Raw genomic sequence first — 19,008 nt, forward strand, 5'->3', positions numbered from 1 at the left:
ACCATATCCGAATTAAAGATACAAAACAATAATTATTTGGCTCACAATACATAACCAAGATGTTTTCGATGTCAAAATGCTAAATTTATCTACAGACAGACTAACATTTACAATTTACAGGAAAAATTATATGTACTGAAAGATGACAATTACTTCAACTGAAATCACAATTTCTTACAACGCCGCCTAAAATGTGAATGCTAATTATGTAAGGATATCTCCTTTCGTCAACCATCTTTCATATACTCAGACTCGACTCGCACACAAATGATTTTGAAACAACCAAATCAAAAAAAGCTGGGCCATGTAAACATCATTCATAGACTCCCAGTAGTCATTGACTTTCCCATCCAGCTAGGCATCGCGACTTATACGTACAAAAACACTCTACAAGAAAAAAATGGAGCAATCCACTATCACGAGACAACGACAGGGCCACAGTTAATAAAAAAAAAGGACATATATATTATCACTTGTTATAAAATTCCATTTAAGCACATAGAAACGCACATGTCCTCACACTCACTCACCTTCGCACATGCATGATTATAAAAATTGCCGGTCATTCCAGCCCTCAGTCCAAATGTAGGTAACACTGACTGGCACCTCTCCCAATCTCATGGTATTCATCAGTAGAATGTTCGAGACTCAAACAAAGCAAAACGTATTATAACTGGAATATTTGTAGGCTGGAACATATGTCACAATTACTACTGAAATTATAGAACTGCAGCACGGTACAATGACAAAACGTGCACAGTAATATACACAATATATTGATAAAAAATATTAACTCTTCATCAATATTGTTTACGCGCGTTAGAAAGCAGCCTACCCTACTTGTCTTGATAACGAAATGAGCGAAATGACAGGTAGGATTGCTAGGTATGGTCAAGACGGCTTAATGCAATCATTTGCCGCTCGATAAGACCACTCGCAGGACAAAGCATATTGTTTTGTGAAATGCTCTGTTGTGCTACAATGTTTTCATCATATGTAAGCTATCATGGTGTTTGTCGCCATGTGAACCTTAGTGTTGTTTGTTTGTTTAGTTTCCTTGGAGAGACCATGGTGTCTACGGCGACCATCGTACAGAACCACGCTTTAGGTTGCTCTTGACGTTGCCGTTCAGCTCACTTTTGACGTCATCCGTAAGGTAACAATCCAGACTATCAAGAGTGTACTGCCATAGCGATTCTTGGTACGCAACGTTTCTAAAAACGAAAGGTCATCATAATTAATATTAATTTGCTGTTTCTTACGAGTAATATTTAAATTAATCGTTTTTTCATTATCAAAATTTTAATAATGCTTAAAAGAAATGTTTAAATTTCATGAACCCGTAGCTGATGAAAAACACGTTACAATGTAAGAACCAAAGCAGATAGCATTCATTTTACTGTTAATTTTAACATGGAATTTAACACAAATGTACCTTGCAGCTTCTGCCGGACACTCGCCTCTACATTTAACAAAATACACATCCCTCACTCCGGCTAAGTCAGGATTTATAGCAGCATTAAGGGTTGTCTGAGCTCCTTCAAATGGATCTACGGAGTAACCTTTTACAACAGAAATGGTATATAAAAATCAGCGTCCACTACCAACGTATTCAGCCTTATCGTTAATTGAATCAAAAGTTTATATTTTACCATTTCTGTAATACTGTTCACTTTTATCAAAATACTCTATCCGTATTGTTAACGCCACTGAAAAGTTTAACGTTTTTCTAGCAAAAACATATCTCAGTCGGATTAACAGACACAAATGCGCTGTAATGATATCACTGATTGGTTAAAAAGTCTTACACCTTAAGATGAGCGATATAGTGATTCAATCCTCGAAATTTCAACGTTATAACCTACATGTTTAGTTTTTCTCTGCTTATTCTTCCCGCGTTAGGATTTCTGTAAAAATGATTTTTGCAGCTGTTTATTCTGTGTATGATTAATAAGGTTAGGTTTAAGCTTCAGTTATTCAGGGATTTTTTTCTCAAGGAAAACGCCATCCTATGCTTTTTTTCATGGATAATAACAATACGTGACCAACCAAAATAACAGAAACGATCCAGCAATGTAGATGGCAAAATCCTCACCAATCAGCTTTGCCATAAACATGCCCACTCTCATAGTTGGGAAGTCTTTGAAATTTCTTTCTAGTTCTGTTCGTACCACCCCTGGATGTAATGACGTAACAGTAACGTTTGAACTTCGGAGTCGACGATTCATGCTGTACATCTGCATAATCTAAAACAAATTTAATGGTATTGTTTAAGTATAAGAAATCAGTTAATACATCAGGTTTATGAGAGCAAGGTGAGTAAATCTATGACTTGTTATCTTGAATCTAAAAATAACTACTAATTATTTCACTACTTATTCTTTTGTTTGTGTAAGTGACGAGTGGTTTCCAACCTGATTTATAAAATATTACGCAATCGTCAAATATCAGCTGTTTGGCTATCTTGTTACTCCGTTTGGTATTATAAATAACTATTAATCGAATTTTAAACTATTTCAAAATTTAACTTCTATATCATCAACACTTATAAATCATTAAAGCTCAAATAAGAAGATACATCAACTTATGTGAATATGATACGCAAAATGTCCGCGATAAAAAGAACAAGGGGAATTTGAATAGATGGATTAGTAAAAAAGGGATTAGTAAAAAAGGGATTTTATTCCAACCATTTCTTAGGAATTCTAGAGTTTCCTGAATAACGTCGACACAGGCAGAACAATGTTTTACAATTGATACAATTCTGCAAAAATGATTAATGACTTGATTATAAAAATGCACACTGTCTTACCTGGTATAGTTTTGAACGGCCGTAATACTGTAGTCTATCGAAAGTTCGTGCTGAACACTGTTTGCCATGTATAGTTGACAGTTCAAACTTAGCAAGGCTGTGTAGCATGCTGGATACAAGTACAATACGGCAATCATCTCCTGATCGCTTCATAAGGGGAAGTAGATGTGCCGCAATCAAAAAATGGCTAAGGTAGTTCACCTAAGGATTGGAAAATTTGAGAATGCAGTTTTGCCAAGGAAACATTATCTATTTGATTGTATTGAAATAAATGATAAGTACTAGTAAGGACAGCAAGATAAATGGATTCTGAGAATTCACTTAGAAGTGTTAAATTCTTTTCCTTTATCTTTAAAATCGTTAGAAATAAGTTCTTTTTTGAAAAATACATTGGGCTTACCTGAAAATGGATTTCGTTGTCGTCTTCGGTAAAAGCTGTAAGAAAATTATTGAGTGAATTGAGTGGATGTTTAATTTTTAAAAGCAGGAAGAAGTTGTTAATGTTCAAATCTGTAACACAAACGGTATTATCAAATGTCCCTAATAGGAATATATGCTTATACTTTGGATATTCGAGAAAAAGGGTTTCAGCTTTTGTCATTGCAATCGGTATCCTTCTTTTCAGTTGGCAGACGATAACAGTTTATTTTTGAAAATGTCCATTAAAATGCCTTTCTTTCAAGGAATTCCGCGTCTTAGCAACAGTCAGGGTCGTATATCTACAGTATATTTCTGGATAGCAATATTCCTACATCCCCAATCTAAGTTGTTTAAATGTCGCACTTGACTCGATATTCAAGGGCTGTTCCCATTATCATGATTTTTGTGGGAGAAGTCAACTGACGGACAAACTTGTGACACATGGCCTAAAAAGGGAAGTTTACGGACGTTAAAGTGATGTTATTGAGAAATATTGCTTCTTTGTACGATATGAAGCTGGACGTGTTTGATGCTAGTAAGGTTTCCTGATGGTTATATTGTCGTATGTCATTTTAGAATGAGACTTTTCTTATGTTTACAGGGCGGGTGTCGTCCGTGAGGCAGATACGCTTATTCTTCCGAATCACCTGGGCCCGTATTCACGAAACCGTTCTCATGCTCAAGGATGAATTTTGTGCTCAAGCCGTATGTCTTGTTCAAGTTAAAAATCGACAGATAAGACTGATTTTGCCAAAGATTTCTAAAAAATGTTGAAAAGACTCCAGGTCAAAGTTATATTCAATGTTTATATTTGACATTTGTAATATTTTATACGGTTTAGGAGAATTATAAAAAAAGTTTGCTTGAGCACAATACCTATGCTTGAGCATGAGAATGGTTTCATGAATACGGGTCCTGATCTTATACTTGTTTTTTTAATAGTATGCGTGTAATCATTCTTTTGTTTATATTTTGCCCTCGTTTTAATGAATTGGAGATTGGATTATGATTATATTGACATGTTGGTATTGTCTTGTTGTTTTATTGAATCAGCCTTGACCTAATTTCTAGTTATTATTCAGTAATAACCGTGACATAGTGACGTAACATCTTCCCGTTATCATCATGCAAGCTTACCTTGTTTATGCATTCCGACACCAGCATTACATATCAAGACATGGAGGGCAAGACCGGTTTTCTTGAATTCGTCAATAAACTCCATTGTTGATTTGAGAGAACTACAGTCCAACTTCATGAAGAAGACTTTAAGCTGCATTGCGCCTTCGAGACCTCCAAGTGACCCCTTGGTCTTTTCATGTTCATACTCTTTCTTCATCCGGAAAATCGCCTGTAGAACATTCAATAACACAAATCGTGACGCTTCAATGAATTTACCCCATGTATTCAATAATGTGTAATACGTCTCTCTTTTATTTAGTGTATGTTGGTGTTGGTGGTGATTTATGTTTGTGTGTGTGTTTGTATGCGTGCGCGTGCGTGCGAGCGTTCGAGCGTGCGTGTGTGTGTGTGTGTATGTGTGTGAGAACATCAGATTTAGCCTATGACAAAGTCATTTAGTTAATTGTAACCGACTTGTTGGAGAAAGGGAAGTCAATAGGGATGCGCAAGAAGACCAATCAAAGTACAACTTTATAAAAAAGTTTCATCCAAATAATATCATACTCTCAAAATGAATATCTTGGATGAATGGTACTAAATGCTGGAAACAGAAAGTATATAAAGGTGAATTACAGTTAAATTTTATTAACTCTCATGGTCCTGAAGTTGGCGTAATCTGAACTTTTATGGTTTATTTCATTTGAATAATGACAAGAAAGATATGTACTTGAAGTTTTTAAAACCATCTGATATCTGAAAATACTTAATTTTCTTCTTATTTGTCGGGCGCATCAGCCTTCCTCTCTAGATTTTTCATAGCTCTTTTGATCAATTGAATTTCTTCAGCGTTACTGCTGTTTATACTCATAGTATCTCCGACAGGTCATAATTAGACGGAACAATTAGATAATGCGACGTTATTCACTATTTGGTTCTTCTGTGAATAATTCTAAATCAAAACTAAAAGAAGAATTTCTCTTGTACAATCCGTTATGTCAATGCGGCAATATGTAGCTGCTTCTGATAGTATTGTTATCTAATGATATGTGATGTTCAGGTAAATGAACATATTATTAAGTTTTAGACCGGCATTAATAGATATTCGCATTTGTTTCCTTGTTGCATTGCAAGCTGTCCAGCGAAGCTTTGTATGTTATAGGCGATGCTGCAGTTTAATTAGGCATCAACACGCAACTGATGTGCTAATGACTTTATGTGTAGGAAGATTAACTATACAATGACGCAGTACTTAATATGATTCAGTTATTACATGGATTTTCTATTTATTTCCGCTTGTATCTCACATCATTTACTGTAACCTTGTCATTCAGTACACAGTTGTTCAGTTGACACCATTTTCCATCTTTGTTACTTGAATAGGGCTGAGTGTTTCCTACCGAATCTTGTCGGTATCGAATCAGTCTATGCTGACGCAAAATATCCCATCAAACATGAATCTATTTCTATAAATAGGAATAATAGCTTATTTGCGTACCTCTTCTGCTCTGGTCTTCGATCTGCATGCCATTATCACAGTTCCCCCTAACATTGCTATCCATTTTGCTGTTTCGTATCCGATGCCTGCAAAATAACAACATATGTTATCGTCATAAAGTTTGTTTTTAGATGGTCTTATGTAATCCAAAAATTACAAAGAAACAGAACTGCTGATGGGAGTTTATGTTTGAACTTTACAGTTTAGTCTGACTGAATGCCTTACCTGACGCCCATGTGAGATTTAATATTGATTTGATCATATTTATCTTTAAAACGAATGTGTTATCTTACATTCTAGCAGATCTCATGAAATCATAGTTATGGAAAAAAAAAAATTTCAGAAGGGCATCTTGTACTTATAGCGACTTTATCATTCATGCACACAGTACCGGTAACATTTGGGGCAATGTTAATTAGGAACATGATGATATTGAGCGAAAAATCCCAGCTTTTACGATAGAGTAAATAAAGTAATGGGAACTGCAGATACATACAATGGCCTACAAGAGCATTGTGACGTCACAATATAGGAGGAACAGTTGCAATTATAGTCTCGTAATTGCCGCCGGCGCTCAGAGTCACCTCTTGTATCGTTAAACCGGACATAATACTTACACTGAGTCTTGTGCAACTCATCTCTTAAAAACTTTATAGAGAGATCAAGAGAATGGGTGACTCATATCAGAGTTACCTCACTTATATAAACGTGCCACTTTTTTTTATAAAGTTTATGATATATTAGATAATTCACGCTCAAACTAAGTATTTACATAAATTTGAAATTAAATATAACTGTGCCAATGTTCTGGTACCTAGGAGAGCAATTTTGTGTGTAACTTCACAGATAAATACCAACATGTGAACGCAGTCGTAATCCAACTTCAAATTAAAGAAAAATAGGGCAATAAAAGATTTGAATGGAGACTCATGCGAAGACCAAGGACAATAAGACCGAGTGATCCATCCAAGTAAGAGGTCGCAATGGAGAACAAGGTATACAACAACGGAACCAAGAGATAAACTTATTTGTACCGCCGTTCACCTTTCTTGGAAAAGAAAACTGCCATAAAAAGGAAAATGAAGATGATTTTTTGTTAAGAATGGAGTATGGTGGTGTACAAAGTGGAAAACCGAATGTTCTACTAGAAGAAATGTTTTAAAAACAGGATGTTTAGGACTGGTCAGAAGCTCTTTAGAATTCTTAAAAGTTTGCTATTAACTCCACTTCTTGAGTAAACAGTATCACAATAAGAATGGTAGTACGTAGTTTTGACAAAGGATTGGTTGAACAGCTAGAGGAGACAGCAATAAAACATTGTTTATATGGATTCTTGTGAAGTAAGGAATCTAATATACACCGAGGAGGTTCATTTATTTATCCTTGAAAGAAAATCTAACAGATTGTTATACTGAAACATCAGTAGCCCATGTTTCTCCTTTGGATAAATTGCATAATGTACAGGTGGGGTTTCCTTCGTCATCAAGTAAGCCTAGCACTTTTTCTATACAGGAGATGTAACAATGTCTGCAGGCAAGGATCTATGTATTTGACGCCTAATCTGCAGGCACAGTAACATACCTGTCATCACGGAAGCAACAGCAATGTAAACGAAATACGGCGATAGATCAACCTAATCTATTCTAACATCAAGTTAAGATTTGTATCAACGCGACATGACTCCTACTCTTTCGTTCACAAAGGTAATTATAAAAGCTTATCTATGCCTTATATTCCTCTGCTTCAGTAATTACAGAGGTATGCTCTTTTCAGGGTTTGCACCAAGAGTTACAGATTCAGATACGATTCAAACTTCAATGTCAATTTCATAGAAAAAAAGTTTTACAAAAACTGCATTTAACTTAAGTTTCATTTTACACAATTCTGAAAGCTCGATAAAGACTGAAGTAAAAATACCAGCTTGGTGAACACCAAAATAAGATAAAGGCTAAAATAGGATACATTTTATCATGTGAAAATGTGAAAGATATGCGCAATGATATATTGAATACTAATAAGATTAATGCTATCATATGCCAAAATTTGAAAGATAAACGCCATAATATGATGGACACTATAAAAAGACAAATTCTATTAGATAAATATTTTTATAAGACATAATTACGAAAAACTCTATAACAAGAAGAACGTCTTATTCGAGAGATAAGACAAATGTTAAAACAAGGCAAATGCTTTGATAAGACAAAGGCTATTATAAGACATAGGTTATGACGAGACAACATTAAAATAAGATGGACGCCAAAATAAACGGTAAAATGAAATTACTGTATTATGAGAAAAGTTAAGATTAGTAAAGTAAGTAAGTGATTAGCTTTACAAAATGTTGAATAGATATGTCTAAATCAGTAAGTTTTAGACTTTGTCCAAATAACTTCCATTACATGCATATTCTCTATCAGCATAAGCCATATTTTTAAAGTCTGTATCAAAATTATTTAAACATATGGACTATGCTTTTTACTGATGTAATGTGAAAAAGACTGCATTTGTGCCTTACAGTCTTAAATACATACTGTTGCATTGTGTCATATTTCAAACTTTTTTTTCTTCAAAATATCCATCGCTGTCGATAAATTTAATTTTGAATATCTGAATGAAATGTAAATAGTTAAGTCTTTTCGATTGGTTGAAGTTCTTCACCAGTCTGGAAAAACACGTGCATGTCCTCGTGCATATCCTCCTGTTTGGATTTACCCCAATATAGTTACACGCATATACATACCTGTGTTGGATCCTGTTATAATATGTACCCGGCTTGCAGGAATGGTTACCCGAGGAAACGAAATTTGTCCTCCCATCTTGTATGTCTGTTAATGTTCACTAGCGTGTTCACAATAATTTCATATGTGTTTATAGCAACTAATACCTGCGTGATTCTATGAGACTACTGGATGGAGACTGATTGAACAGAGACCATACTGAGCGTAGAAGTATCAATAACGCACGTTCCTCTGTAATAACCTGGCAGGAGGCCTTCTGGGTGATTTTCTTGGTCGGTTATTTTAGTAATCATATAGCTGTTAAATGTATCAAAAGGTCTATTTTTATTATATGAAACCTATAACAATGACACGGAAAATAGAATTTTATGCTCATCACAGAAAAAGAATTAGTGTTTTCTCCGATTCATTTCCCCACAGGGAAATAACGTCTTCCCTGTAATTTGTAATTAATGACCTTATGATCCTTAGATCGATAGTAATATATACCTGACAATCTGTCACATGTCGTTAAAATGTCGCAAGAATAGTGACATTACACGGTAAGACAATACAGTTTGCTTGGTCTCAGACACCGTTACTTTAAACAGTCAGACATTAGATATTTAGGGCTTTTCACCCAAAGGTGAAAAGACCTATTGTTTTTGTTAAGTTTCTTATTCTTCTTTTTCTTCTTCCGTATTTTGTGGAGTCCCTATCTTCAGATGAGTGAAAGAAAGGTTGGTGGTTTTGTGAGTATTTTTTTAATGAAGGTCTGAAGGTGTTACAGGAACTTTTTCAAATAGGTCAAACATTTAATATGGCCGCCATGACGTCATAAACTAAAAACATTAAAACTGCTGTAACTTAAAAACCATTCATTGTGGAAAGTTTGAGCAATTATATTATTTGTAGAGAATTTCCTTATCTAATTTTTTTTTCTTTTTTTTTGTCCTGCACAGTTACTTTATACGGTCATATAATACAATATCTGCTTTGTCCTGGGCACCGTTACCTCATACGATCATACAATATTATAATTGCTTTGTCTCAGGTGTAGTTACTCTTAACGGTCAGACATTAGAATGTTTGTTTTTTTTCTCATGCGAAATTTCTTTATACGATTATACAATACAACATCTGCTTTGTCTTAGGTGTACCTACTTTAAACGGCCATACAATACAATACATGATTTGTCTCGGGCACAGTTACTTTATACGGTCAGACAATTACAGGTTTATATTGTCTTGGGCTCAGTTCCCTCGTTATAAAACCAGACAATACAATATGCTTGCTTCGTCTCAGGTGCATTTACTTTACACAGTCAGATAATGCTTTATTTACTTTGTTCCAGTGGCTTTTTAAGTTAAGACACTGCTACATTTACTTTGTCTCGGGCGCTTTTACTTTTTCGGTCAGACAATACAATGATTATTATTGTTTTAGGTGCAGTTATTATTCACGGTCAGAAGACAAATAGTTGATATATCTCAGTCACAGTTACTTTTCACAGTAAGACAATACACTAATTGTTTTTTAAATATTGTATAAAGAGCAACACACGCAAATGTTAGCAGTCATAGTAACTGATATTATTTATGATTGGTACACAAATCCATTTAGATTTTGTAACAATATTACATAAAGTTCTTGGATGAGGGATCAGCAATGCAGTAGTATGGAAAAACCCTACCAATCACTCGCTTAAGTCGTATCCAATGAAGAAGACTAATTCCAGAAAGATTACCATTCAATACCAGGTATACAAAAATTAAAACAAAAATATATACGATTGATAAAGACATGCAAATAAGAATTATATTTTGAGGAAGGCAATGTGTTATTGCTAAAATATTTTACTGACGATACATGGAATAACGACTTTCAGCAAATTTGGCTCAATATTCTAATCAGGTTCTTATTATTTTCAACGGGAAAATCTGCTTAAAATTTCATTACATATTCAATAATTGTCAGTAGTTGAGACATCGAGTTAAATAGCGAGGTAAAAAAATCCAATGCTTAGAATTTAATGATGTTTTTATTATCGATTCCACGAAAACACCATGTTTGGAATGGAATCACTATCATTTGATGTTTGGTATCATGGTTAAAAATGAATATATCATTGACATGATTGTTTAGTATAAAAACCATTTTGACATAACGTGAGAAAAGTATATAGCCTGGGTTAACTATTACAGAATCGTCAACCGACCATGAGGAGGAAATTCAGCTGTTGCCTTGACATCAACTTCACGTTCCAGTACCAGCTTTTGTAAATATACAAAAGAAAAATAATGTTTACACGTGTCTTGAAACTAACAACATTCTAAATTCAAGTCAGAATTTAACAGTTTATTCTCCTTCCAAACATTTGTTAATTTCATCTGGGAGAAAATTTGCTTCCTTCAGAAAGTCTTTAGTGTAAGCCCATAGAGATTCCTGTTTTCGTGAATTCCTAGTGAAAAGAAAACAAATTTCAGCAATATTACATGGAGATCTTTAATCAAACTATCAAATGATGAGTGACATGATATGGTGTTTGCTGATGAAGATTGCTGTTATATTCCTGTAAGGTATGCCTTGTCATTCATTTTGTATTATATAAATAAAGACACTGTTATCTTCTTTCAGTAAGTAGGATGTCATGTCTACCATACATTTTCGTGCCGGTTTTATCTGATCTGACATTGAAAAACTCAATTTGAGTGACTCATTCGCTTAAACAGATTAATATATCAACTATCCTCTTAACCTAGTTTTTATCGACGGACGTACTTATTAGCATCTAGATAGGTTGGATACGGAGTACGACACAATATTATCAAATACAGCAGGACTGAATCCTAATATTTAGTTATTTATTTCATCAATGGATAAAAAAGATAAACACGATAGAAAAGATGGAAAATAGGAAAATAAGTAAGACAGAGCAAAAATCCTTATTGTGAAACGATAGCCATCATACAACAATCATATTAACAATAATACAACAGCTCTATATTTACTTTGTTATGAAATTTCGAACAAATTGTGCAATGCGTGTGCCTTTAATGAAGCTCTGGCATTGCTGTTAATATGAGATAATGAAACTGAAATGATCAATGGTAAATATGACTTCTTTTTAGCCTCGAAATCAACCCCATTTTTCTGAAAATTTCATTTGTTTAACGATTTTAAAGTTTGTTAAATATAAAGTAATTCAATAGTCAACATTTATTGAGAATTTTTAGAAGACGATAATAACTGACTATTAATTACATGTCCTCTTTTCCAGACACATCTGCGTTATCATAATATCTAAAATAACATTTTCAAAAGAGCTGAAAATGATAACCATTGCGATTTTGTACATAATTTACAATTATCACTGTAATTTATTTTGCCACACAGCGTTTTATGTTTGGAAATAAATTATTTCTTACCTTTTTCACATTGTTTGTTTTGAGCAAGGTCGTTAAACATGCTTTAATTGTAGATTGCAGTAATTTGCGATCAAAGCATACGTAATTGTGCTAGGTAATGTAAAATATAATATTTGAATATGATTTACCCTGGTTAACCGCTGACGGTAGCAGGATTGAAGTCACCATAATACACATCATGAACACCTTTTAGGGACGGATTTACAGCAGCATTGATGCTGGATTCAGCTCCTTCAAACGGGGTCTTTAATTGTCCTTATAAAAAGAAAGGATAAGAGATACCAAATGAGCAACGTAACGACCGGTGATATGTTCCACGGAAGTCCAAATTTCAAATAAGAATTTTTCAAAATATCAAAATACAACTCGGAGGACAAAATGGTGTATTCAGAAAGTGTAATGGTTTCTAAATATCAAGGGTATGTATCTGTAACGAAAGATATTTTCTTTGTGAAAGTCGAATGAAAGGCCATTACAGTGTATGACACCATCATAATTGATAGAATAGTTATATACATGCTTGTAATGAATTGATTAAGAATGGAAAAGAAACCATGCATTACATGTGATAACTTTAGGAAACAGTCAACTGTTAGTTCACACTCACCAACAAACTTCAATACACTAATACAAAAAAAATAACTTCATATCCTTTGAATTCCTTGTCACTTCAGTATCCACATAGCCCTGATGAATGCTTAAAAAGATGACATTTGAGTTTTGAAGTGGTCGGTTCATACTGAACATCTGCATTATCTGGAAGGAAACATCAATTTTGGGTATTCTGATCTTTAAGATATTTGCCTGTGAAATGTACACATTTGCAAAGTAAGTTGTCTTAGAACACTGGAAAGCTGGTATCGTGTTTCGACCCAAATTGTTGTTGCTAATTTAACTTTTGCAATTGGTACTATACCTTTGAATACATGCTAGGCTCAAACTTGTATTTATTATTCAATTTTAAATATCCTTTTCCATGGATGGTCTTCAGTGTTCATAACATTAAATGATTAACAACAAACATCCCGAAAAAAACACTTAAAGTTCCAAAAATTATCTTCATATTTCTGCTGAACGGAACAATTGAAACTTGCTCCACAAATCAATAATTCAAATGCCAATGCCGATTGTTGATTACATTACTAGGTCTCTTCTAGCGATATGCCCTTTAACTTTCAATATTAACTAAACACTGGCGGTAGTAACCTCCGACTCAAGACCGTCTCGATTATCTGATCAACCGCAAAATACCTCGTGCAGAACTATGACTTATTTGAATGGTGTCACTATGATATCTGTAAGCATTATCAGTAGGAAAAAGCGGGTGAAAGAGTAATTATAACACTTAAAATGACACACTGTGACCAAATTATGTAACATGCACACTTGTGATATGACAACCAATCCTCAAAGTATCAGGGCAGTTTCTTTTGATATAAAGGCAGTTAAATTCAAATATAACCGTACATGATGCTGACAACTGATTTTACTTCGAATGAACGTTAGAGACAGAAAAAAAGACGTTCACGGAAGGAAAACCGCATCAAACATATCTAGATAAGTTTTATGTGAAATGCTTATCCATGTAATTGTAAAACATGTCGTTAGCTATGACTATTCAGTCTTACATGTACGACCTAAAGCATTACAAAACATGTTTATAAGATTGATGAAAAATCAGAATTCCTCAAAAATGACGATAACACAATTGCTAACAGGCGATATTGTTTGAAGTGATGAATTTTTTATTGTAAGCACAAGTATAAATTGCATAACACGATACAACTGAAAAGATTTTGACAAAGTCAATGAAGCTCGCTTGACGATATAAATGTATGATTATCATTAATATAATCTAAAAATAAATATATATTCACCTGGAACATCAGCTCGTATCCCTCTGTTGTGTACTCTGTGGACGAAAAGACTAACAATACATCAATCTGCCCCTGAAATATCAGTTGTAATAAGTTTGATTAATATTAAACACCGTAAAAAATTCAAGTAAAATATTTATGGGTTTTCATGAAACGTGTGAAATAAGAGCATACATGAAAAAATATATATTTATTCACTGTTCTCTTTTGTTTATGATTTTTTTTATACATCTGTAAGTAAATTTCAGTTGCAGAACTCTCTTGCCCTGTCTTCCGACCGACAGGCAAGTATCACTGTGGCTCCCATTATTGATATCCATTTGGCTGTTTCGTATCCAATACCTGTACACACCAATGTAATAATTCAAATTCAGAGGTCAAATTCAGAGTGCACATGGATGTGTAACCTTAGTCTACAATTAACCGTCATTGCATAAACCACCAAAAGAAAAATAAGTCGATGTTTTGATGTAAAAAAGAGGCATCAATCCAACATACATCATCTGAGCTTTAAATGAAAGACACTATACAGTGCAACCTTTAATAACCAATCCACTACACCCTTGGCTAACAAGTACACCGTATGATGACCAAGCTTTGGGATACTTATGCTATTGTAATATATCTATGGTTAAGATAACATGATATCGATTCCTACGTCCCTTTCCTATATCTGTTGGAAATGACATCCTTAATTCAAATAGAGAGTGTGATATTTACAATTGTTCAAAACACGGGGAAATATAGATATGAATTCTTGGAAAGCTTGGTAGTTGTGTGGGGTTACAGTTTACATAATAGTTTTGGGAATGAAATAACATCGCAGCGAAATGTAGACTCCTAAGATTAAAGATGAAATCAGCAGAGAAAACAATATATCATTGTATGGCTTCTTTTCCTACACGGAAAATTCAACGTTATCATTTCTAGTAAATGATGGCCTTGTTTCAAAATTACTGATAATGAAATGAAAAAAATACTTTACAATAATGTATATTGTGAAAATAAAAAAAATGAATATATTGAATCGTGTCTCGATCATTCTGGAAACATTCCATTTGTTTTAATAACATTTGAGTTATGTCCCTTGTGTTGATTTGTGTCGTGTTAGGTCAGTATGTGGTGACCTACATTGAAATAAGACTCTGTTTGATCGATAAGGAACATTGCATGTTGTTTTGACTGTGTGATGAATAGAGATCAATGAGAAACAAAAATCTGTTTAACGATTTGTTGATGGCGAAGAAACGTCTGGAACGCCACAGGACTCCTCCAATTGACAGGCGAAAATGCTAAAGTGTCACGACCAATCTGATGGCACGTTTACAATAAATAATACAAAAATATCTCGTTGTATAACATTGAAATAAAATCGAAAAGAAGGTACTACATATGAAATTGTTATGCATTTACATACGGGATGATAAATACAAGTATTCCAAAGTTCAAGACATTTAACTTTTTATCTAAAGACATTACCAAGGAAAGCAGTTGATTAATTGTATTGTCAATGAAAAGAATTAATTTCAATAAGGAAACATCAAGTACACTCACCTGTTTTGACACCAGTTACTATGACAACCCTCTCCTTTGGCAGGGTTATCCTGGGAAAAGACTGGTGGCCACCCATAATTTCTCGTGCTATAAGATGGGCCTACAGGCTAGCTATTTACAAATCATTATTTTAGTGAGTATAATGTCGGTTACGATGCGGTATCTGGAATTAATTAACTTTCTTGTCATTTGTCAATAAAGATATCGGCTTCTGGATAAATGTTAGGTTGTGTCCCCCCCCCCTACGTTTATTTCAATTCAACGTTGTTGTAGATTTAAGCGGAACAACTTCTGTAAATAGTTCAGTATATAGGACAGAAAAATGGATTGACCAAACTGCATTATTTCTGCTTTGTAAGCAGAACACAACAATACAGTTAGATCAGACCACTCTAAGACTAAAACTAACGAAATGCTATATATCATATTATCTTAATGAAAACAAACTAGTGGACTGTAATCATATATAGCTACTACACTTGACTAACGATAACGTAGCTGAGAACGTTCTATATATTGTACTAATTCGTACCTTTTTGAAGGAACGCGTGCAAATTGCATGCGAACTTTGAGAACCTAGAGATATTTCACAGTGTCCTTTATCAAACTACTAGATAATTTCATTCTTATCTAAAGTGACGGACGAACATATTATCATATATTTTTAGATATCAATTACTATATATAGCAAGTCAAATCGCTGAAATTTTAATTTCAACATGATTGATCATATAACTAGTCTGTTTGAGTATATCTTATCCATAATATATTTTTTTATTTCATCCACACATGATATGACCTAGTGGTGGTATTATTTGCTGAATGCTTAATTGATTTCATGATATAAGCTCTTGAAAGATGGATCGTCAAAAAATAACATTTGTTCAGCATGTATGGCAGGTTGATGGGAACAGGATAAGAAAAAATGATAGCAGTTGATAATGTTTTTCCTTTACACTAACAAAAACACCAAGAAAATACTAAACATGTCAACATAATCATAATCCAAACTCAAATTCCATACAACTAGGGGATAACATGAACAAAAGAAAAAATTACATGGAGACTCCTGAAAAGTACAAGGAGAATAAAACCAGGTGTTCCGGAAGAGTAAACGTCTTCTGCTTCATCGACGACATCCGTCAAGTAAACATAGACGTCATATAACGTTCTCAAATCAGAACAAGGCATACAACAACGGAACCAATTGGCAAAATAACACAATAGAATATTTATTAATTATATCATTATGGCGACAATAAAACTTCCTTATGTTATTTGACCTGCATTTTTTTTAACCCTTGTGTTACGAGGTTGTCTGTCAGTTGACGACTTCATGCAAGACAATGGTGATTATTCGAACAGGCCATTAAAAACCACAGGTAGGAAATGCAGGCGTATTGCTCTTCAGCAGTGGAAGAAACACAATAGGGAAATTGAAATCATCACGGTTTTCATATAGCTTTGTTGAAAGCTGTCCATGTTGGTTTCGTTGTAAGAATATAACGAAATAAGCAGCTGATGTAGAAGAGTCTGTCGTGTCTTTGATTTCCAGGTCAGGTGGACAATGGACTTGGTCAATAAATTTCTGTTATTTAAAGACAATACGTCATCGATATGTCTGTAAGGGAAATTTATCGACCTTGTCTTTGTGACCTGTTTTGATAAGCTCTTCAGTAAATTCAGCCTCGTATGAAAACAAAAGCAAGTCATGGCACAAATTACCTCACAGCGCCAAACCATTCTGTGGTACCTTTTTGAAGCAATAGTGTGTGAGAACATTCTGGAAAGCAAAATAGAACCCAGTTCAGGTTCCTGCTGTAATAATGATAAACAGTGATTTACTTTGTTGTCACTTCCGTTGGTTTTCCTTTGATAGGTTCGCGTCTGTCTTGGTCGCGAATACATTTGAAACATGAAATAAATTCCGAGTCCGTGTACTGTCAAAATCATCCATATATATATATACTAATTTTATGAATTAGTTAAAGGTATATACTGAAATATTTTACTATGCCAAATCCACAGACAGTATGTTTAGATAGGAAAACGGTAATAAACTACGTGTAGACATGTAAAAGCTGTTCGCGTCGAAATTCATGTATCTGGCATCACAATGAATGAGGACATATTATAATGGTTTAATTTTTTTTTCTTAAACGATGTTAGACGTTTCTTAAACCCGGTAAGTCTACGTTAATGCGTATTGATGTGTCCAAAGTAAAGTATATATAAAGCAATAATTGAAAAGGATTTATATAAATGGAAAAGGATTTATATAAGTTGTTTAACTTGTTTCCAATTCCAATACCTCTGTATACTTTGCTATGTATCATTCGCATGTTGTTATGGAATAAAATAAAGTATATATAAAGCAATAAGTTTAATTAGATAGGAACAATCACAGCTTTGGAATTTTATATCATTATTACATATTGATAAGGTGTGTAGTTACATGGATATAACTGATTCCCTTCTACTAGTCATTTAGGTGTGAAGCAGTATTCTTAATATTCACGTCCTGCAAAGACGTGTTTCCTTTACATATGTCGAAAAGGTAATTCAATATCATTGCATTATAAAGACGTTTCGCTCTTTCAGGACTCGTTAGTGATATCAAGAAACAAATTAAATCATATTTGCGCATAGAAGGCATAATGAGGAAAATCAATCTAGACGCGGAGGTGCACTGATCCCAAACTTCAATAAATCTCATGTTCTTCATTGAAAGATTTCAAGATAATGTTAAATGCAAGTGTATATTCTGAATTGTGCCACTATCTAAAAATATATTTTTGGCAAAAATTGAGAATCAACAGTGTCTACCACCTGCAATCTCGAACGTTGTACAAAAGACACACAATTGAATAGTACATATCTTGCAGTAAGACTATGGATGATGATGATGGTACTCTGAGCAGTTTATTTGCCTCCTCTCAGAAAAAATGGTTCTCTAAAGAAAACCATTGATTTTAGAATAAAACACAGACAGGACTATGGTAAATGTCATTCTTGTTAATGTGATAATACACATACATGTATATTCTCTTTTCAGCTCAAATGTAAGTGAAGCATCAGCACAACCTTTTGCATCATGTATAAATTAATGTGATTCATGTCATTAGTACGATTGTGAAAGCTTCTGAGCTGGTAGGATAATAACTTTCACGGACATGTAGATCTAGGTGTTGATGAGTATGCCATGACAGTATGGGATTATAACTGTTGTAATCAGTTTCAATGTTTTAGTATATGATGCTAAGACTGATGCTATTTAAATATTTTTCTGTTGTATAAATTCAAATTTCAGAATGAGACAATACGCAATTTTGGTACCCTCCCTGCCTGTATATTGATAGATGAAACTTAACAAACTTCAAAAATCAAGAGTTTCGAGAAAGGTCTGTCCTCGTACCTAATACTTTATACTATGCATCCAAAGTTTTTACCAAAGTCTGTCGATGTTTGAACTGATATTATCTTGCTGTTGTTATAACCGAATTCCATCTTAGAGATTCCAGTACCTACGTTTAATTTCCAAATGATTCTATCCCGTTATAAGATCATGCAAATTCTAGGATC

At 33.9% G+C, this 19,008-nt stretch overlaps 1 protein-coding gene and 1 pseudogene across 1 annotated transcript; both read right to left on the reverse strand.

The window, feature by feature from the left end:
• Nucleotides 1-1,075: 1,075 nt before the first annotated feature.
• On the reverse strand, nt 1,076-8,665 carry LOC132561787 (retinol dehydrogenase 14-like). Its single transcript, XM_060226486.1, has 8 exons — nt 8,590-8,665; nt 5,847-5,932; nt 4,370-4,580; nt 3,213-3,247; nt 2,813-3,013; nt 2,096-2,246; nt 1,436-1,562; nt 1,076-1,214 (listed from the first exon to the last, which is right to left on the reverse strand). Exons 1-8 carry the CDS (start codon nt 8,663-8,665, stop codon nt 1,076-1,078), a joined length of 1,026 nt encoding a protein of 341 aa, XP_060082469.1.
• Nucleotides 8,666-10,925: 2,260 nt separating this feature from the next.
• On the reverse strand, nt 10,926-15,502 carry LOC132561788 (uncharacterized; annotated as a pseudogene).
• Between the last annotated feature and the right edge of the window lie 3,506 nt (nt 15,503-19,008).

Source organism: Ylistrum balloti, unplaced genomic scaffold (genome assembly GCF_031769215.1).
Source record: "Ylistrum balloti isolate Yb309-2 unplaced genomic scaffold, AGI_CSIRO_Ybal_v1 Utg371278, whole genome shotgun sequence".
Classification (NCBI taxonomy): Eukaryota; Metazoa; Mollusca; class Bivalvia; order Pectinida; family Pectinidae; genus Ylistrum; species Ylistrum balloti.